This window comes from Phoenix dactylifera, chromosome 17 (genome assembly GCF_009389715.1).
Source record: "Phoenix dactylifera cultivar Barhee BC4 chromosome 17, palm_55x_up_171113_PBpolish2nd_filt_p, whole genome shotgun sequence".
NCBI lineage: Eukaryota > Viridiplantae > Streptophyta > Magnoliopsida > Arecales > Arecaceae > Phoenix > Phoenix dactylifera.
In genome coordinates this window covers 13,920,291-13,942,768 of record NC_052408.1, presented here as the reverse complement: position 1 = coordinate 13,942,768, position 22,478 = coordinate 13,920,291, and the positions used below count along the sequence as shown (strand labels likewise).

General features: G+C 37.0%; 2 protein-coding genes across 9 annotated transcripts; one reads left to right on the top strand and one right to left on the bottom strand.

Moving 5' to 3' along the window:
- Positions 1–454: 454 nt before the first annotated feature.
- Positions 455–6,109, top strand: LOC103716524 (coiled-coil domain-containing protein 12). 2 transcript variants are annotated; one of them, XM_026808471.2, is made up of 6 exons: positions 455–586; positions 783–950; positions 2,804–2,968; positions 5,227–5,359; positions 5,444–5,558; positions 5,729–6,109. In XM_026808471.2, exons 2-6 carry the CDS (start codon positions 793–795, stop codon positions 5,785–5,787), a joined length of 630 nt encoding a protein of 209 aa, XP_026664272.1. In that variant the 5' UTR covers positions 455–586; positions 783–792; the 3' UTR covers positions 5,788–6,109. The 2 variants fall into 2 exon arrangements, with proteins under 2 accessions (XP_026664272.1, XP_026664269.1); XM_026808468.2 differs by lacking the exon at positions 455–586 and adding an exon at positions 642–658.
- Positions 6,110–7,221: 1,112 nt separating this feature from the next.
- Positions 7,222–18,735, bottom strand: LOC103716535. 7 transcript variants are annotated; one of them, XM_026808457.2, is made up of 13 exons: positions 18,465–18,734; positions 17,877–17,931; positions 16,972–17,258; positions 16,808–16,897; positions 16,631–16,689; positions 16,407–16,542; positions 15,783–15,879; positions 15,552–15,618; positions 11,423–11,521; positions 9,829–9,918; positions 9,055–9,209; positions 8,330–8,431; positions 7,222–7,612 (listed from the first exon to the last, which is right to left on the bottom strand). In XM_026808457.2, the coding sequence occupies exons 3-13, from the start codon at positions 17,222–17,224 to the stop codon at positions 7,516–7,518; spliced, it is 1,245 nt and encodes a 414-aa protein (XP_026664258.1). In that variant the 5' UTR covers positions 17,225–17,258; positions 17,877–17,931; positions 18,465–18,734; the 3' UTR covers positions 7,222–7,515. The 7 variants fall into 7 exon arrangements, with proteins under 7 accessions (XP_026664258.1, XP_008802790.1, XP_026664267.1 ...); XM_008804568.4 differs by having other exon boundaries at positions 16,808–16,882; positions 18,465–18,732; XM_026808466.2 differs by lacking the exon at positions 11,423–11,521 and having other exon boundaries at positions 18,465–18,735.
- Between the last annotated feature and the right edge of the window lie 3,743 nt (positions 18,736–22,478).

Genomic DNA, 22,478 nt, shown 5'->3' with positions numbered 1-22,478 from the left:
ATTTTCGGAATAATTGAAAAAAAATTCTAAATTATTTAAAGATTTTTATTTTTTTAAAATTTAAATTTAGTGCAATCAAGCCATCGAACTTTTTAGCTCTTTCAATTCAAATCCTGACTATGAATTTCGCCGGATGTCCTGACCAAATTATCATGTAATGTTACATCATGCAACATTCTTTTGTGCCATATAAACACATCATGTGATAATTTTGTCACGGTAGTTAAACAGAATTTATAGTCAGGATGTTGTGAATCAAACAATTTTAAAAATTTGATGGACTAATTAAACGAAATTGAGTTAGAAAAGATTAAAATTTTTTAAATAGTTCGGCATATCTCATATCATTATTTTTTTTTATAAAAATTTTTCTGCACTTATCAAAACCGTACGTTGCACGTGCCTAAAACTAGATTCCCAATTTTATGTCTTATTTTTGGGCATCCAACCCTCTCCTTTTCCCGAACCGACCTGCTTTCCTTCGGCCGCTCGAGACCGCCGTGCCTAAGCACAAAATTCCCCCTCTCTCTCTCTCTCTCTCTCTCTCTCTCTCTCCCCGTCTCTCGCGACACTGGAAGACGAAAAAGTAAAGGATCCCGACTTTCTCTCTCTAATCCTTTTTAGCTCTCTCTTTTTTCACCTTCAGATCGACTTCAAAGTAATTAATGAACAATTCCTGAGTGATTTAACTCGATTCGACCCTTTTTTCCAGGAGATCTTAACCTATTTCGGTGATTTCGTTCCTGTCTTCTTTGTTGATGCTTTCTTGTGGATTGTTGCAGAAGAAAAGCGATGACCACGGAAGAGGATTCGATCGATCAAGCGAGCAGCGCCCGCCGCGAGAGGCTCGAGGCTCTTAGAGCGGCCAAAGAGTATCTGAGCACGCCGGACGACGGGCCCGATCAGGATGAGAGCAAAGGAGAAGGTCCGGTCGATGGTCATGGAGACAAGTGAGATTTCTTGATTTCGGTATTTTATTCTGTTTTGATTTCGGTATCTTCTTTAGTTATTGTGCTTTACATCTTTCTGAGCACTTTATTTAGTTCGGGCAACTAGTTTTCCAAGAAACAATGGTTTTTTCCGTCTTAAAATTTAGCTTTGAGAAGTAGGGATGGTGTTTCAAGTTCAACACTGGAGTGTCGAGGCAATAATTATTAATGAGAATGCTGCATATGGACTTAAAGTGAATCTGTCTGTGACTCGATTCTCCTTTTCAAGCTCTTGTTTCAGGATATAAACTAATCCAACAGCTAAAAATAAAGGGGAGCGTATTTGTTTGTATATATCAAAAAAAAAAAAAAGGAACTCACAAGGAAAAATTATAATCCTAAACCTTAGCATTCCACTGGGTCATGTGATGGCCATTTTATTAAGTACTTTTGAGACCGATCATATGTTATGGCTCTTGCTTCCATCTAGGCATATTTGGCTGAACAGAGCTGGACACATTCCAAAACTGAAAACCACAACTAGCTATCTGCTTTCCGTTGTTTCACTGCTGCAGACAGCCATGTACATGGATTTGGGACTATATATTTTGCCCTAACTGTTGTAACTAGACATACAGCCCACACAATCACAGGTTGAACTGCAACAATTGGTGGCAGTTTGTAAGTTCTCTTAGCTCGGTCTTTATACATCATGGAGGTGCTCATTAGTATATCTGGTTCTTAAAATTTCATACAATATGTTGTCACACCATGTTTTGATATTGATTCTTAATGTGCCCTTGAATTCAGTTCTTGGGTAACTTGTTGAAGGATAAAACTTTCATGGACCAAGAATTCTTTTCTTCTGTTGCAACTTGACTTGAGATAGAGTATTAGTGGATGATTGCAAAGTTAGATGGGCAATTGGAAGATTTGTGACAAAATCTATGCTTGTGATATTAAAACAAACACATCCTATCCGTTGTTTCTATCCTTGGGAAATTTGCTCCCCCTTTTTTTGGTTTAAGCCATATATGTTCTCTGGGTGCTTTGCTGGGATCTAGTTACATTGCTAATTGATGTCTCTCAATTAGCTTCTGCACTAATTTGTAAATCCTAGGAAGGTTTTGGACTTTGGTCGATTCCCTTTCTGTGCAACTACCTTTGCTTTCTTTGGTTTGCAGCTTGTTGCTTTCAGTTTTTCCAGCTATACTGTTTGGGGTTTTCTTTTGACATGTCCCGTTTTGCTGGTTGCGCTTGTGAGACTTGTCATTATGAGGTGGCAATATTTTCCTTCTCATTATGAGGTGGCAATATTTTTCCAGCTACATATTTCTGCCTTTCATGGGGTGTGACCTATGGCCATTTTTTACTTTTCTCTCATATTCCTATCTCTTCTAGGATTCTTTTTCTTTTTTTATTTTTTGCTCGGCCATAAGGGCGAAATTTGTCGGAGTCTTAGTGTTTCGAAAAAAGTAAAAAAAGAGGCTGATGCTCAATTGAGAAAACAGAAATGATGAAAACTCAGAGAATGCTCAGCAATAAAAGACCATTTTCCTCGATTGAAGGCCGAGTTTAATCTTCCTGCGGGCTGGTGATTTTGCATCTTGATAATGTTTGAGATAAATCAAGATTTTTTTTATTACAAGACAATACATTACATTCCAAGAAAACAAAAAGGTGGGAGTGCATCAATAAAATTATTTTTATGTCCAGCAGTTATGCACATGGCTTTTTTCCACCTTTATTACCTTAGCTTAGTTATTGAAGTGCCTTTTTAATTGTCCAATGTAAAAACAAATATTTTGCTCTTTAAAATTGTTGTCACTACAATGGAAATAATTTCCTTTCTTTCAACATATGTGTATAATCAGGAAAGCCGTGGCTGTTGAAGAAGACTTAATAGAGCAAGCTGCTGCTGCACGCCGTGAGAGGCTTAAGGCTCTTAGGACAGCAAAAGAGCTTTTAGACATGCCTGATGAAGGTTCAGTGCACAGCCACAGCAATGCAGAAGACTCTGAGGAAAATGAAGAAGACAAGTAATTTCTTCTGTTCCCGGCTGCTCTATGAGTAATTATATATACACAATGAGCTAAATTTTCTTTCTTTGTCCAACATATTATTTCCTTTGCAGTTTCTTATGTCCTAGCTGAAATTGCTATTTCAAGAGATGCTTATTTGTTCTGCTGTTCAGGTTTAAATTACATCAAGATTCTTGTTGGAGTCAGAAATGCAATTTTTGTAGTGTATATAAAAAAGATGGAGTCTCCTTGCTTCTGATGATAGCACCATATTTCAAATCTTGAACAACGGGACTATCACTTCATGACAACTATTCTGATTAAAAAACAAATATTTTTTTTATATGAAATTCCTTAGCTGGCATTAGTTTACATGTTTTAGGAGAGTTCTGATCATGAGTAATACAAAATATTACATGTAATAATCATGCTTATAAACTGTATCAAATGCTTACTACGCTTTAGGACAAGTTTCCTGGTAAGCACGATCTTTTTCAGGTGTTGTTATCTTAGTATCATGATGGAATTACGAAGTAATCACTCCATGAGTATTTGTATGGTACAAGAAGATGAGTTTGTTAGATTGTAGTTCAGGTTATTTTAATCCTACAATCCTGGCCTTGTTAGAATTAACTCACTAACATTTCTAGAAATGAAATAAAGATACCAATTGCCACATTATGGTTACAATTTTTTCTCTTTTTTAATGTTTACATTTATCTATCAAGGTTTAACCTTTAATAGGAGCACTGGTTTTTTTAATTCCGTTTATTTACTCTCCCCCAGTCATGCAGTCAATATACTAAGCAAAAGGGGGTAGGACGGTGGAGGAAAGCAATATTTTAAAGAAGATCTAGCATCTTTATAATTTATATTTACTCAATGACATATTGATCAACATCTTTTTTCCTTTTGCCTCTTTCTTTTTCCATTCTTAATCTTGCTTTTTTCATTCTAACTTGTCATCCCCCTCACAGAAAAGCAACCTCTTTCCTTCTTACATTGCCCTCTTCTTCTTTTCTTAAGAATCACTTATTCTCTGTGCCCTTCCTTGACCCTAGCTGATTTTCTTCTTTGTTATCTCTTACCTCCCTCCTCCTAAAAAAATTCTACATCTCCTTGCTTCTCTAGACAATCCTTCCTTTTACCTTTTTTTAGAAAATTATATAAATAGATTAGAAATCTGAATCTCATCATCATAACCACTTATTCCTTGAGGTGCTGATGAAATCTGTTAATGACCTTTCTCATCTTTTTCTTTCACTTGGATTTCTATATATCCTACCTTTTTAATCAATATATTAATTCATATGCATTTACATAAATTTGGTGCCAAATTTGTTATTGTCATCTGGTTTAATTTGTAATGATATTGATGGGATTTCTGACACGAATTTGTTTGTGAGGAATTTCGAAGCAGAAGGTGCATGTAGTCTCAGGTAATCACTGCAACTTGTATGAGCTGCACCCCCCGGTTAAAGCACATTGACTAAGAGACGAGTTGCACTCTGACTGGAGGTGATAATTCAAGCTAGAGAAAATTCTGTCTTAATACAGTGGAGAATGAAAACGAGGAAGATATATTTGGAGCACTTTAGTTGTTTAATATCTTTTAAGGTGAAAACAGTTAATCTTTAGTTAGATAGGAATTTGCATTTGAGTGAGGAAGTACAGGTTTTCATTTTTAGGATTCCTATCTGAGTAGGGTTGGTGTTATGAAGTCTAAGGTCAGTTACAGTTTCGACTAGCAAAGTCTAGTCTAAGGTCAGTTACAGTTTCGACTACAAAAGCCCCGGAGTTATTTGTATTATGTCATGAGGTTTTGTGACATGAGGTTTCCATTGGAGACTGCTTTTAGAATTGGTTTGTTGGTTGTAACATGAGGTTTCCATTGGAGACTTCTTTTAGATGGTGCTTCAAGGTGAACTGCAGCTTGAGGGAATAAGGTTTAGGATTTTTAAGTATCCAAGTTTGTTCTTTCAAAAAGAAGCTATCGTTGTGGTTGTTTGTCATGAATCCTCTACAGTGCAAACCAGAATCTTTGAGTCCCTTTGTGCATATTCTTCTTTCTCTTTCTTTTGTCCTCTTCTTTCCTCGTTTAATTTTCACCAAGATAACATGCTTAGCGTTATGTTCCATTTCATTTTCATTTTCAATTGTTGTATATTCCAGGTTCCTCTTTCCTTTCTTGATTAAAAGATTCTGAAAATATGCATTTTATTCACCGAATATTGGATGATTTATCATCTTATGATAATTATTTTTTTATTTAACAGAATGCCGAATATGAAGTTCAGGAACTACCTTCCTCATGACAAACAGCTTCAAGAAGGTAAGTTGACACCAGCTGTCTTACCCAAGTTTGAAGACCCAGCCGCTGCTGTGCCCCCACCACCTGAGAAAATTGAGGTATTCAGTAATGTCACAAGCTGAAAGTGCACCAGATTCGTTTGCATCTTTGGTCACTCAACCTGGTTGGATTTCAAAATGCAGGATCCTTTCGTAAATATTGCTCCAAAGAAGCCTAACTGGGATCTCCGTAGAGATGTGCAGAAGAAGCTCGACAAACTTGAAAGGCGCACACAGAAAGCAATATACCAGCTCATGCGTATGCACTTGCTTTCAGCAAATGGATGTGTTTTCTCTTCGCCTGTGTCTGCGTGCATGCATGCATGTGTATGGAAGTGTGCACACGTACACGTTTGCATGTGTGCGCATCCATGTGCATGTGTTTGTATGTCTTCATATCTTTTTTCTCATTTGTATTTTCTTCTACAGAAGAACAAGAAAAAGAGAAAGAGGCCCTGGAGGCAGAAAATGGTGAGGCTGAAGACTAATGCTGGGGCTTGGAATTGATTAGTGACTCAAGTAATTGGCTGTAGAATTCTGAAGTTTCAGAGGGAAAGGGGTGGGTGAAAAGGGGCATTTGCACTGAGTGATATGAACCATAGTATCTCATTGAAACTTCTGTACTGGACAAAAACATCGATAGCAACAACGAGGCGTTAATTAGTATGAGATGCAGATTCAGTGTAGTGCCTTACATAACAGATGAAAGGAGAACACAATGTTTTTTGCACCACGTGGCTGAAACTTCCTGGTGTCCTTGGACTCAACTGTATGGCCAACATGGCATAGAATAATAGCTTCATTTATGAATATGTGATGAACAAGGTGGCAGACGGGAATGGAAATGGATTCCATCCATGTATTAGTGATGCCATTTTTTGTTCTTTCTTGCTTGGGCACTGAAGAATCGTTAGCTTGTTGAAGCTATCTTCTGATTAGTGCTCGAGAACTTGTTCTATTTTCAATTTTGATGGTGTCCAAGTAGTAGATCCTGTTAAAGAAGATACTTATGGTCTACTCTGTTATGTTTGAGAATGAATGAAAAAAAAAAAAAAAAAGAGCGGCAGACCGTAAGCATCTTTGATGAGATCTATGAATCAAATTGTAGCAAAATTGAAAATAGAATAAGTATTAAAATAAGATAAACCTAAAATGTCATTCTAGACGTGCAAGGTTAAATAGAAGGAGCATTTAGCAAAAGCCCTGCTGCACTTATGCATGTCAGCGCTGCTTCTGTGCGACGCCCATTTCGTCGAACCTATAGTTGGCTAATAACAATCCATCTGGCTGTAGCTGTATGGAGGAACTCAACTGGTGTATAAGGGCTTATGATGCTCAACTTAAACCAACTAAAAAAAGTCACTTTTCCAGACACTTTCATCTCTTAATATGCACAACCAACCAACATCTTGTCGCAACAATTTCTTAAAGTTAGGGAAAACATTTTATCGCTTATGATCTTGCCAAACCAGGGATCGTAAAGGCATTTGCAACTTTGTTAAGTTTTTATGCCTGATTTCTACCCAGCAAATACTTTTGTTGAAAGATCTGAATGCAAGAGCTTTATCTGTAATACTTGCATTGGACTCATCTATTGTGCATCTCTCAGAACCACTTTACTGTGAAAAAAGCAGCAGCAGGAGATATAACACTCAAAACAGTTCCTTTGTCCCCCTAGATTTCCTTACGACAGAGTACCATGAATGACATCACCAAGTTGTTAATCAGTCGTAGCAGTAATCTTTGCTTGCCAATCAACATTAATCAGATTAATCACTCTCAAGATGATACCACATGCATAAATCCCAACTCCTATGACAGTGCACAGTAGAAAAAATTATTTCTTGGTCAGTTTTTTTTGTTTGTTTTTTTGGTAAAAATTTCTTGGTCAGTTAAATTGATAGAAAACCCTTTTCTTTTGCTTTTTTTTTTCCATAATTTACATTTCACATGCAATATAACACTTGTAAACAACAACAACGTCCCATAAACAAGCAAGCTATGCAAAGACTTTATTTTCTTTGAAATAAAACGAGGAGGGGGGGGGGGGGGGGGGGGGGGGGGGGGTGGGGTGGTGGCGTAAATTAGTATATCATACATTTGTTACTGACAGAAGATGTCTCTCCCTGATGTGTAGGCATATAGCTACGTTACAGGTCAACTGGTACTCTTCCAATGCGACAGCTCCATATGATCTGGGCTTTCTGATGATCATTTTATTCGTTCCATGAGGGATCCAATGGGGGAAGTTGATAATCATCAGGTTTAACAGCCACTGCAAATTCTGGCAATGTTGGTCTTGTCTCAAGGCCCCTGCAAATGCCACCAAGATAACTGGGTTTCAGCAGCCTGTTCATGATGATCAGTAGTCTTCCATTTTTGCATCAATGTATAGCTTGTGTCATTCAGTGGGAAAAAAGACGTAAATATGATATTGGCTACACTATGTACTCCATGACATGTTACAAAAGTCTTTGGCAGTATGAATTGCCAAGTGGGAAAAAAGACAAATATGTTATAGGCCACAAATATTTTACTTCAGGTTACAACAATCTCGGGCAGTACAAATTGCCATGTTCAGAATTTGCATTTATAGATTCATTAACATTCACAATGTAGTGTGCATGGTCATGTCATTTTGTATGCATAAATGCAAGAAGACTAACCATTTGCTCGTGCATGTCAACTAGATTTTATCTTTCTCAAGTTTACATCTTAGTAACACATGTTAGTTGAATGAACAGAGGTCCCGAAAGAATGAAACTATGAAAGAGTGAGTTCCCCAGAGGAATATGCTATTGTGGACTAACAATATCAGAAAAGGAATAATATTAGCCCAATGGAAAGAGGTTGATGGCACATATTATATGTGCAAATTTGCATTTCTAAAGTTTGAAGCTCAGTGAATAATAGTGTTAAGGAATCAACTTGGACAAAATATTGTCTAGGTTGAAAACTGTATTGAAATGATCGCCAGTTGACTTTAGGAGAGAATTAGATCGAACATCTTAAGTTGAACTGCAGACTTACCTCTCATGACTGTAGAGGTCCCTATCGATGCGAACCTTGCTGGACACATATTTGGGGATCTTCTCAGAAAGATACTTTGCGGATCCCCAAAGAGGGGGATTCCTATAGATAAACCAACAGTTACAGATGTGAGATATGATATAATCCCATAATTTTAAATGATGAATCCCTACTATCAATATTGACCATAATTTGATTTCAGAATGTGGCAGAGAAATATATTTATACCAGTAGAAAGGCAAGAAAACAATAGTAGATGAAAAAGAAACAAAATTTGGGACCCAAAAAAAAGGAAAAGAATATTTGAAGCATGTAATAAAGCAAGCTTGTAAGTCATCTGCAGCATCCGCTTTAGTATTTCCACATAATAATATTCCAAATGATAACAAGCTGAATGTAGCATTGATATCAACCAAATTATTGCTGGTGTAAGGCTAGCGGAGGGAAATAAAATTACTATGACAACAATTGCCCTTAAGTCTAACAAGTGATTATGATAAAAAATGCAACTATTGCCCAACTGCACCCTCTGTCATGGAGTGCTTACAACTCCATATCAGAAGCATACTCAACAACTCCATATCAGAAGCATACTCAATAAAGAACGATAGCTGACATTTAGGCCACCAAGATAATAAGGGCTAAATATGCTACAGCAAAAATAGCAAAAACAAAAGGACACTGATCCATCAAAAACCAAGTAAAAGAGGAAGGATAGCAATTACGTTGATGCAGGAGGCATTGCATTGAAGGCTTCGCAAGCCCTTTTGCTTTCTTTGAGGAACTCTTCTGCTGCTTGCAGAGCAGCTATAGCCATCCCATGGGACTTCTCTGTATTCCTTTCATCAAGGATTAGCCCATGGTAGTAATATGCAGCTGCCTGTGATGATAAGGAATTTTAAACATATGTCATCAAGTGTAAAAATGATATGCTAGAAAGGAGGCAGGTAACTATATCAGATACTACAGTTCTAGAAAACAAAAGATAAAAAGACAAGAATTTTTGAATCTGTGCCAGAAGCAAGCAAGTGCACTTGGAAGGATAATAAGTATCTTTTCAAAAACATACAAGAATGTATAAAATATCTAATTGTGACTTCTCTTTCTTGTTTAGATATTTTAACATGATTAACAAGCTAATAGATTGTACATCATCATTAATTGCTATCCAAACCCATCTTCTCCAAAATAGCTTCTAGACAATTGCATAGCCCATACTTTCAATGCATAATTGCATATCCTATCAGTCAAGAGATTTTCCTCATTTTGACCAACAATTTGAACCAACATATAACTTATAAGTTCTTAAGCTTGTATGGTCTTTGGGAAGGGTGCTCGCTCAAGTCCACAATGAATTGTAGCAGGAGCGCTTATACACACAAAAAAATGCAACGTGAAAAATCCATTCCTAGTCAAACAGTTCAACATCTGATTATCAGTAAATTATCAAATGAATGCTCCAGAAATCATGAAAATAAAACAAAAAAACAATTAATTACCTTCGCTTCAGCATATTTCCACTTAATAAAGAGACGATGCTTCCCCCCATAACCATTGGTTAACGGAACCTGTGTAATGCTGTCGTGGGCCTGCAAAGACTGAAATATTTCAGTACAATTTTGTACCTGCCAATGCAAAACATATTTACACTAATATGGCATCTAAGCAAAAATTTCGTGCACGATCTAATACAGGAGACACCCAACCATTATATCACTTGCGAGCAAGTTGATGATAGGATAAAAAAATGTAAGAGACAGATCAAATGGACCAAGAAACTGCAGTTCACGCAGGGCAGCAGAGATCCCTAGATAGCAGGATTATATTTACAGAGAACCTAAACATCGTGTAAGTGCGACAAAGATTAAATTCCATGCAGAAATAAACAATACACACAGGATGATATGTAAAAGTGGGAAGAAATTCTTGCTAAATTTAAAGTATGAAGCAAGCATTGCATTCAAGTTAACAAAAGCAAATTAAGGAGCAGATGCAAGCTTTATGCATTCAGTGCCCACTCCTTGAAGATGACGAGAATTGATTAATTTCTTCATGAGGAAAGGGGTAGGTGACAACACTGCGAACATGTATTATCATTAACATAATAAAATAAAAACCACTCAAAATTAGCTTATGAATATAAAGAACAAGTGCAAAACTGATGAAAATAGCAAAGATGAAATATCAGAAAAGAATGACAACAAGGGATACCAGAAAATTGTATGGTTGATGATCACTCCCCCCCCCCCCCCCCCCCCCGGCGCCGCGCAAAAGAAAAAAAAAAAGCACCAGCTGTCAGACCCATTTTTGCGCCTGCCTCAAATAATCCAACTGTACCCACCCACAGACCTCCTGCAAGTACGATCCTCAAACCCCCAGAGCTGCCAATTGTTATTTGAAACTTGACATAAATAAATCATTAGTATTTATGAAAAGAATCATTATAAAAGTAATGCTTGAATTCTTTCAAACTTTACCTATTTAAAATTAGAAGATTTACGAATAAATTGACATCACTCTCCCCTTTGCTCCATTCCTATACCCACCTCCAGATCCTGCTCCAGCCCTTCCCCCCACCTCTGGCTCCCTCCGTCTCTTCTTCTCTTACGCCGGAAGCCGTACTACCACCCTTACCTCAAGCAATCCAGCCCTAACTCCTAGCCCTCCTCCGCATCCAAATGCAGCCCCCTCTAAGCCACAGTCCCTCCCCCTTTGACCAACATCCAACTATAGCCCTCTTCAAACTTCCCAATCCCATCCCAAACCCTACTGGCCACTAATGTTATTCTAGAGTTGACAATAAATTATTAGTATTGGTAAAGGAAATTATTACAAAAAATATGAGGCCATTTCAAACTTTTAGTATTTAAAGTTAGAAAAATTCTAATAATTTTAGACATTTTTTATATGTCTCTAGTCCAGCAGGTTGAACCAGTGACCCAATCCCTAGTCCGAATCAATGTCCAGTGCGGTTCAAATATGCATGAGAGAGAGAGAGAGAGAGATCCCCATCAGTGAGGGTGAACTTACAGAAAGGTAGAAAGGATAAATGTTGTAGATGGCCCAGGGATGAGTGAAGAAATGTCACTATACCTCATGCCAACACTTCACCATCTCACATGCCAACCGTCGTTTCACAGCTAGTGTGGCCTTGGGACAATCCATTGCCATTCCAAGTTGAATTTCAATGGTCTATAGGGCGAAAAAAACCACATATAAGTCAAATGATTGAAGAGATTTTCACTAACATTTATTGCTAAACAAAAAACAAAAAGTACTCATGCATAGACCAACCATTCTAAAGGTGTGACCTGACATTGAAAGCGTTCAGATAATGTGTCCATTAAGAGTATCTTAAAAATACTGTACAGAAAAGTGATAAAAATCTAAAAAGCAGCACCCATAAGTTCTTCATATCAATACTTTAAAGAAAGTACCTTGAACTACGGTGGGTTGCTTTGTTTTGGAGTTAGTTCCTTTTTCGCTCTCTTATCCTTATACTTGAATATTTGTCTTAATTTACTGACCAACATGAGCAAATATAAATATTCATAATGCTCATAAATATATAGAAGTGATTTTCAATTTCTAAGTGATTGACAAAGACTGTTCACTAGATGTTACCAAGCTTACCATGTAATTTAACATTTACAATATAAGAACACCTAATATGTTGTCCTCCAACAATGTTGTTAACAGTCTTCAAGTATGTAATACTCTCAAACTTCAAGAACATGACTGATGAAAAAATGAAGTGAGCCCGCTACTGTTAGGAAGCCCAGAACATATATGACCCTAATCCATTCAATGTAACAAACAAATCATTCAAATCTTCAATTCATTGGGACTGCTTATTGGGAATAAAGGAAAGCTGACAAATCCCTGGTCAGTACCATACAGAAACAAATATCACTTGGACCTGAAGGTTTACAGTTTCTTAGTATCACAAATGGCAGAACCAATACAACTGCAAAACCTAAATTTTGCACACCTCAGTGATCATATATATACAATTTTCAACAGTTTTGCTCATCGGTTGTTAACTTTGATAGCCATCAAAATACTGAGCTGTTGAAAATATGCATGGTAAAATTAAAAATTCCCAATTTCAAAAATGTAAGCGCTGAAGATTATGCATGTTGCCACCTATATATATGTGTGAAAATATATAGCATAAAGAAACAAGCCTTGTACCATCTACCATCATCTCATAATTCTTTTATTACAATTTTAGTAGTTCAATTTGACAATATGCTCATAACATGGCGTGGAATCTTATGTGCTTGCATATGCGGGGTTATCCAAATTATAGTTTAAACACAACTAGGTTTGTCTTGGCATGAAATTATTACAGGATTATCCAGGATTATCAAAAGAATTTATGTAACTCTGAATGTCTGTGTCCAGACGCATAATCCAGGATGCAATCAATACATTTAACGGCCCATCAAACTTACAAAGTATCGTGTATTGAGTGCTCCCTAATAGGTACTAAAAGCATGTCACAACAAGGATTTTATGAAGAATCTCCTTAGATGCATGGGCCAGATATAAGGAAATGGCAGAGTACCAGACTCAATTGGTGAGCTAAAGAATATACAAACTAATTTGCTTGGCTCGTTCATGGGAACAGAATAGATAGCCATATAATAACATTCAAAACCAACAAAGTAGTAAATTAACAAATTGAAGAGATCCCGCAAAGCAGAACAAATAGTGCAGTGGTGTCAATCTCTGCTCAATATTCAACTATTTTAGTAGGGTGGAAGAGACTATCTAGCTTTCAAATAACATGGTGCAAAAGGTAACCAAAGAGAAAATTTTTTATTAGGGCAATGGCCAACAATTTTAATGAAGGCTAAAGCCAAGAATGCATAAATGAGCTGTATACTGAACAAAGCACAGCTAGGTGGTCTGGCCAACTAGATCATTTACCAACTAATGATAAAAAGTGAAATCCAAGCGAAGCATAAGTGGGAAGACATTTATTAATTATCTGATGCATATAGCCAATGGTTTACATTGATAAAGCCAAAGCTATACTTCCATTACAATGCAAATTCCTCAAGGACCCAGATCCCAAACACTAGAAGTGTTACTTTAGATGAGTAATATGTTTGCCAATTAGGCCAAAGACAAACTTCCATATTTTCAATCCCTAATCCTCCCCTCTTCTCATTCAACAGACCTTTTCACTTCAAACAATGAATTCCTACATGTGGGGTTAAACCTTCAGCTTCAGCAGAAGTCACTTGGAAAGCTCTTTGGTTTTTGTTATTACCGACTGAGGAGCTCCGAAAACACATGTCATTGAAAAATAGATTACTATTACTATAGCTTTAAATGAAGTAGGTACTCCAAATGACAATAAATCTTTAAATGAAGTAGGTACTCCAAATGACAATAAATCTCTTCCCAGCCAAAAACCATTCAAACCAATTTGTCATATAGTCTTAACAAAGCACCTTAGTTCCTCCGATCCCTAAAAGCAACAAATGATCAACCTTTGATCAATAAATAGAAGCTTTCCGATCTTGCAAGATTAAACAATCTCATCTTATAATCATTTTCTTTTATCGTAATCCTGATCCAAAAATTGTTGTAAAACTTGAGCTAGCAACCCGACACTAATGATCCAAGCCATTAGATGTGATATACTATTTCTAAACTACTTACTAACGAAAAATCATATGATTTAGAGATCCCTAGCCTATGGATGCAGATATATGTATAGTTTGTATTATGTAAACCGTCTATTTTTTACCACTAGATGCAAGCGATACATAGGCTAGGATTTCCAAATCACATTACTTTTTGATAGTAAGTAGTCTAGAGATAGTAGATCACAACCAGTACCTCAGATTATTGGTGCTGAGTATCAAAGCAACCTTATTTGGATTATTATGAAGGTGCTAACATACTAGCTGCACTATATATGTGCGCGCGTGTATGTATTCCGTAAAGATGGGGTGGACCAGGTGAATAAAAGTCCTATTAAGGAGGCACCACGATTGAACAGAAGTTTTTGCCAGCTGTAAATATTCTAGGCTTATACCATGCTGGTAGGCAGTAGCCACCTGATAATTACAGAGTTAGTGTTACAAGAATAAAGAAAGAAATAAAGAATTTCAAAGATGATACAATAGACCACAAGCAAAAACAATAAAAATGGAGCTTATATAATCTAACCTGCTGCTACTAATCTAACCTGCTGCCGCTAGTACTATTGAGACTATATTTTGTCATTACATCCATAGTAGGTCATTCTCAACATCCATACCTTCTAACTCTACATCTACAATTAAATCAAGCTGCTTGAGTTCGTTTTGTGTCAACTCCATCTCAATAATCTTAGGGCAACTCCTCCTTTCCCTTCTATAACCACACCTGCATTCCCTTTCTCACAGGGGCCTTTGCTCTGTCTTACATGACCAAGGTATCTCGAGGCATATTGAAACCTCATTTCCTATCAATGCAACTTTTTGGCTTCCCCTTATTTCCTCATACTAATCTCATCATTTCTAGCTTTACTATATCTTTACCCTAAGATCAGCTCAGATGCATTTGTTGCCCAACCACCAAACCATGCAACATAGCCACAGCTTGATTGTAATTGTACATAATTTTCTCCAATACTTCATACCACAAACCTGACCCACACCACCCTAATAAAAATCTACAAGTTCATCATGGGACTAACCATGTTCTTTCAGACTCACAACATTAATATGCCATCTTGGATACAAGATTCACTACCAAAGCACACTTTACAACCACATGACTCTCCCTATCAATGCTAGAGCACAAAAAATTACTCAAACTCTCCTCATCAGCCCTAGAACACATCAAACCTTCATTAACACAATTAAGAACATGGGAGAATTGAGTATCCTGCCTCGCTCCGTAACCAAAGATCCATTCATCCGCAAACATGCTTTTAGAACACAAGAATAATATGGAATAAAATAAAAGGCATATTTACATCATGAATAGTTTAATCACATATTATATTCTAAGTTCAATGAGTTTAGAGATAATACAGTTACTATAATACATGGCAATTGCCAACCCTAGCAAGAAATGTAAAAACTCTAAATAGTTGCACTAATCATTATTAGTTATAGTTCAGAAATTAAGAAGAAGAAACTGACAGCACCAACTCAAGAATGATTGTCTAGACAGCACATAATGTACCAAAAGATATTGGAGAATAAATTAGTACCTGACCTAATGCTTGCATGCAAAGAGCTCGCAGCACTCCTTCAGCTAGGTCTAGAGGAAGATCTTTCCTACAAGTTACAACAATGGTGAAAATGTCAAAACACCCTAAGCTCCAAAACAATACAAACACCACATAAGGAATCCTAGATTCTACACAAGTTCTATACGGGAAAAAAGTTTCAGGAAGTTTCATCAAGCTTTGACAATTAAAAAGAGAACATGATTTATGAACCTCATATCCGGAGGAATTTGAGGAAGAACATCCCGAATAGCACAATCCAAATATCCTGCTGCCTTTAAGAAAACATCAATGGAGGTTCGTCTATTCTCTGCAACAAAGTTGCACAAAATCATGATCATAAGTTGCATTACTGACAGTCATCAACATGTATGCAGTACCCAGAAAAAGGAATATGCTCATCTACAACAAATAATCAAATGATATAAAAGTATAATAATAGAAAAAATAAGCTTATGAGTGCAAGAAAATGGTTAGGATCACCACATTGTGAGATTACATGTATGTTTAGATGAGCAGGATTACATGACCCATAAAGCAAATGACCAGCCCAATTATTTAGTACTTTGTGACACTATCAGTATTATTCTAGCAAAAAAAGACATAAATCTTCACATGAAGAAAGTGAGCTGGGTTACCATGATAAAAGAGATACTGTGAGTCTAGGTTTTAGTAAGCTTTGAAATTAAAACAAATATATGTTTTCATTAAAAAGAGTATATGCAACTGAGTGAGAACATGTTCAGGCATAATGACAGCTGCACAAGAAATAGTGAAAACAGGACATAAGATGATGATGCTCTATCAGTCACCCATAATCTAGCGTATAGCACCCACCTTCAGATACCTTTGGCTGGCAATCATCATTAGACGTTTTAGGAAGAAGCAAAGAATTGGCTTCAGAAAAACACAGCATAGACATCAAATGTAGAACTGACAACACCTCATACCAAGCATTTGCCATGCCTGTTTCCTGCAAAAATAGTTATCAGTATCAGCCATCAGGCCTGCCCATTTTCGTCAAAGAAAACATCCTATGATCTAATGGTATGGAGACCCACCTCTGCATCATCCTCCTGATTAACCCACACAAACTGTACAGTATCTTTTAACTGACTTCCTGTAAATTATAGTTCATGCAACTGTCAAGAGTCAAAAACAAACTGAATAAATATGGCATGAGAGTAGAAACATTGAAAAAATATAAAGTTAAGTCATCAAAACTACGTTTAAATTACCATTTTTAACCAATCCCAGTAGCACTGGCAAGTAATCCTCCAAAGCCTTTAGAAGATCAGCCAATGAAGAACCTCCTGCAGACACCAAAACTAGTTTTAATTGGGTGCTTTCCTGTCCAAACTGATTGAACTGAAAACAGCATAAAGACTGCAAAGCTGCAAACCATGTTGTGTAGCTGTCTTCCGCCTAGGCTTTTTCACAGTCGGTGCCTCTTGGGCAGCCATGACAACTATGCGAGTTCTCAGAGCTGAGAGGTGTTCCACTAAACTTCTTGACAAGCTATTACCCAATGGGCGAGATAAGTCAACACCTTTAGGGATACGCAATCCTGGCACAAACACAGCCACCACTCCAGCAGTCCCCGGCCATCTTTTGTTACCACCCGCATCTTTAGGTTTTGATGCCAGGCATCCCATTTCTTGGAATTTATTTTTGCCGAAGCAACTTATGCTAAAAATAAAACAAAAAACATAATTAGAAATCCTTTAGAGGTGATAAGAATAGATATATAAGATGATACAATCAAGACCAGAAAAGAGGTAGGCAAAATCTAAAAGTAAAGGGTGGTCCTCTATAATCAAGATAAGGAATATAGCACTGAAAGTTAAACAGGAAATGCCTGAAGACTACTGTACAATTCGCTTTGCTTTTATAACAATTGAGGGAATCCACATGGCGAGCAGAGTATAAACATGGGATGAAACCCTGGCGGCAATCAATTGCAAGGAGAATACTGAAAGTAGAGCCCCCACAAAATCAAAACAAGGAAAGAAAACGAGAGAACTGAAGAAGAAGAAGGCAATCCTTGATAATCAAGAAGACAGCACACCTCCTCAGAATTAAAGCTAAAAAATGTCCAAAATCTATAGGACAACTCACTTTGACACTCTCAGATTAAAGGAATCCTCATAGGACATAGATGATACGTGGCTTGAAACAGAGAGATTAAATAAATGCCAACCAACAAAGCACTAGGTGACTCACGGGCATTACATCAGAATTCATGTCTAGAATACTCAAAAGACTTGTTCCAAACTAGTAAGTCCATATGACAACTACTACGCTCACCTTTTCTTTCTACCTTTCAGAAGCTAACTTGAGCCACTCGAGCGATGCTTGATCTCTGCACAAGCGTTTCACACGTCCCAAGACAAACCGACAAAAAGATATGAAGAAAAAAAAAACAAAAACAAAAGGCATGATGAGATGGATTAATTTCTTTGGATGATGGTAACCAGACATCAAAAAGATGTTTGCAACTTGACCTACATGTACCGGTTCTCATAAATTCCTCGAGGAAATGAAAACTTCAAAGGAAAGCAGTATGTTAAATTTGAAAAAAAAGGAAAACCTTCATCATCCTAACAAACTCGAGTAGAAGATTTCCAAACAAATCGATCCAAGCAATCATCCTAACAAACGAAAAACAAATCCAAGACCATCGGAATTCCACAACAGAATTCTTGAATGTATATCTCACTGCAAAGAAACGAGTTTAAACCCAGAGAGAAAGATCGAATCTTGAAGACAATATGACCTAAAACGGATCAAAAGCAACCCAGAAACAATCACAATTCCCTCTATCTAAAAGGACATGGAGGAATTGAGACAGGAAACAATCCAAGAAAGAGAAGAGTACGAAGAGACAGAGATTACACTGCAATCAGACGATTCGAATCTCATCTGTAGGTTCCTTCCTGTAGAAGCATTGGGTCGAGACGGCGGGCCACCGTCTCGAGATCTACTCAACCGGAAACCCTAGATTCGCGGGTGCGGCTGAAAGAATCAACGGAGAGGCCGTCGAAAGCCAGAGAATTGGGAGCGCGCACCCCTAGAAATGGGGGATTCTTGGCGAATTCTTGGGCGAGGTCTCGGAGCTCGGAGTCGAGAGAGCGGAGAATAGAGCAGCGTCCAAATAGCGCCCAAGATGGAGGCTTTTAAAGGGTGGGAAGGCCCCTTTCTGCCGAAAGGTAAACAAACGTCTCCGTTAGACTCCTGGCAGGCTTGTGGTTGGCTGGCTGAATGATTGGGATCTGGAGTTTTCTGCACAGAAGGAGAGGATCTACCTCTCCTTTTGGGGGTAGGGTTTAGTTAATCCTTTTCATTAGGTTTGTAACCTCTGGTAGTGAATTAAATATTAATTATCTTATTAATCAAGGATGATGTGGGATTAGAGGTCATTTTTTAAAAAACTAGGTTTCAGGCTTTAATATCAGGAGAGACCTATAAAATTAATGGTAAATTGATAACCGGTCCCTTTATTAGTTGCATCGCCGTCTTTCATATTTACTTTGCATCATATGTTGTATATCTTGTAATATTATCTGCTGTGCATTTGTACATCTTTATAGATAGAGGTCCGCCCAAGAATAAATGGAATTTCTGTTTTTTTTTACCAATATTTTGTTATAGTATTAGAGCCACTATAGTTATGAGTTGAGTTATGCTACGTTTCTGAGTTTGTGTTTTGTGCTTTTTCATCGGCTATAAAACCTCCAACCCAACCTAGCTCGACTCAGAGTCAATCTATATATTAATCTATGGAGACTCTAGCTTCATTGTGATCAGCTTTGCCTCTTCTGGAACTTGTATATGATCCAATTAGAGGGCTTTCTGCTTTTTTGGAAGAGTCGGTCAAATCACCTCTTTCTTGCTCCAGTGCAAGAATGACTAAAAACCCGATGATATCACCAACTAATTGATCCAACTTGAAGCTTAGTAAACTTCAAAGATCTTAGTTTGCTGCCATCTCAGATTTGATAAGAGAAGTTTCTTTGGTACTACAAAGACTTGCAACGCACTGAATCTGATCAAGTATTATGCTGATCTCTACTCCCTATACAGTTCTAGAATGGTTTTTGAGATTCTTCAACACATCTCAATCAAGTCAGATGAAGATAGTTCTAACTATAATCATTGGTTATATCTTATGCATAGCTTTATTTAAGGTAGAGGCCAATGGAAAATATATTAGTGGTAAGAAGGAGCGTCTTGGCGATAATTATATTCCTAAACTTGATGAATGGGACATGGATAATATTTAAATTATCATCTAAATTGCTAGCACGGTATATCCCACTATCTGTATGTAACTTGGAAAATATAAGACTGCTAAGTAAGTCTAGGATTTCTTAGATTGTTGATGATATGATCCTTATAGGAAGTGATCATGATGGTATACATGCCATGCAATGCCACTTAAGCACATACTTCTGAATGGATGACTTAAGTCCTGTAAACACTTTATTGGGATCGAAGTGCGGAATATATCTCGAAGATAGTTTCTCTCGAAAGTGAAATATGCCAGAATATCAGTAGTGCTAGCTTGACTGATAGTATAGTTGTTGTTATAGTACTTGAGCTTAATATTAAATATCGATCTACTAATGGAGTTCTTCTTTCAAATCTCACATTATATCGACAACTTGTTTATCTATCTCACTATTGCAAGCCTAATAAAAGTCATGTTGTCTACATTGTTAGTCCATTTATGTGAGCCCCTCATTCTGTTTATTATGCTATATTGAGGGCATAATTTCCTGTAGTGTACTATTCTTCAAATTCTTGTGTTGATCTTCAAGCTTATTCTTACATAGACTAAGATGGTGATATTCAAGATCGCAGATCCACTACTAGATTTTGCATCTTTCTTGGTGATTTCTAGATTTTATGAAAAAGTAAAAAAGCAACTATTTCATAGTGCAAACCACACACCATAGAAAATCCAAACTTATTCTTTTCTCATCTATTTAGTCATTGACTTATGCTCGTGAGCAATATAAAATAATGTACCATAAATACACATATAGGCAAACCAAACTTGCTGATTATGATATTGCACAATTGCACTGATAAAACATTGCTAATTTCTAGGATATCAGGAATGTCAAAGGTTATTTCATTTAAAACTACTGCTTTTTTAAAGCCAAAATAAAAAAGAGTATAGCGAATCAATTAAAACCTAAGAAAAACACATCCAAAACCTTCAAAAGAGTCAAAGGGAATATAGTCAAATTTTAAGTTCCCTTTTAAGCCTTGATTTGCTAACTAATCAACTGATTGGCTTGTACAATGGCATAATTCTCAATGTAGATCATGTGTCTCGGAGTAATCACCAATCAAATCAAGCAACAGTGGTGGAAGAAAAAATTTGGGAGAGCAAAAAAATCCAGCTCACATGTCACTCTCTCCCCTTCTTTATACAACCATACTCTCTCTCCCACTACAGGATCAAAACATCACCATCTCCCACCTCCATTAAAAAGCAAATTTAAGTACATTGACGCTAAGGCTCAACCTAACTTAACATGGACCCAAATCCTAATAAAATTAGGACTTTGCAATGAATCTCAACATGATTCCCCTTTCTAAAGATGTGTGTAGTTTTATAAATGAGCAGGACTTTCTTTAGTCAGCAAAGATCTTGAAGTAGAAGGCATTGATGATGAGAATGCAGCCTCCTTGAATCGTTTAGCCACTGAACAATAGTGTATGAATCACCTTTGTGCCACACCTGAGTAGCCTTGTATGTGGTTTGTGCTAACCCAAACCAAGCAGCCTGCGACTCGGCTTCAACCAGAGAACTGTGAGGAAGTAATCTTGCGGAGAACTGAATCATCCTATTGTCAATAGTTCTTATTATAAACCTAGCTCCTGCCGATGAGCCTTCAAAATTTTCTACCAATGGGAGGGCACAACCATTTGACATAAGTGGGAGAAGATTAAGGGGGCTCAGAAGAACCTAAGTTGTCCCAATACCTTGCTGTATGGAGAAAGGACTTTGATTTTGAACATGAAATAACTCGGGTAGATTGGAGCTTCGCTTTGTTAAGGGGGTTTCCTCCATTGCATATGCCACCAAAAAGTGCTCACCCATACCATGTTAAGATCCAACTCTAAGCTTAAACTAGTAGGTGGATGGGCCCATAATTATATAAACACGATTAGAGTCCTTAACCTCTCGAATGTGGGATTATTCCTCAACATGATAGACCTCTTTCAAGCTGATTTTGTTAGCCCTATTCTTCCCCCGTGCTTTCTGAGCTGACCAGCAACCTTTAGCTATAGAAATTCTACATATATGGTTGACCAATTCTAGTGGAATAATAGATCCCAGTCTTTGGACATCAATAGGTCCTATGTTCAGTAATCATGTCACAGAACTTAAGGTCTTGCCTATAATTATCAATATTGATGGTCAGAGGTTGAAGATTAACAGGAGTGGTAGAAATCCAATATGCTGAAAAGGATCAATTGTCTGCCTAAACCAATCATCCAAATGAAATCATTCATTTGCAAGATGAGCTTCCTTTCAATTAAACTTCCAAATAGTAGAGCATTTCCTTATTCCACATTCATACTATTGCCAACTCCCCTGAAATTTCTACTTCGAGGATACAACTTTACCCCATAATGAATTAGGGCTAAGGATTAGTTGAAATTTTTCTTTTTGATAGAGTTATCTTGCAATTGTTTTAATAGGAACTTGTCAACTAGTGGAAACTTTGGCGACAAATCAAATTGAAACTTCCCGGGTTCTTTTAGGATATGATAAGAATAGGCCTCAGTATGCATCATTATGTGCTTATAAGAAAATATTTTATGGATAAGCTACGACTAACATAAATTAGTTAACTGGTGATCAAGCCAACGACATTTCAATTAACTGAA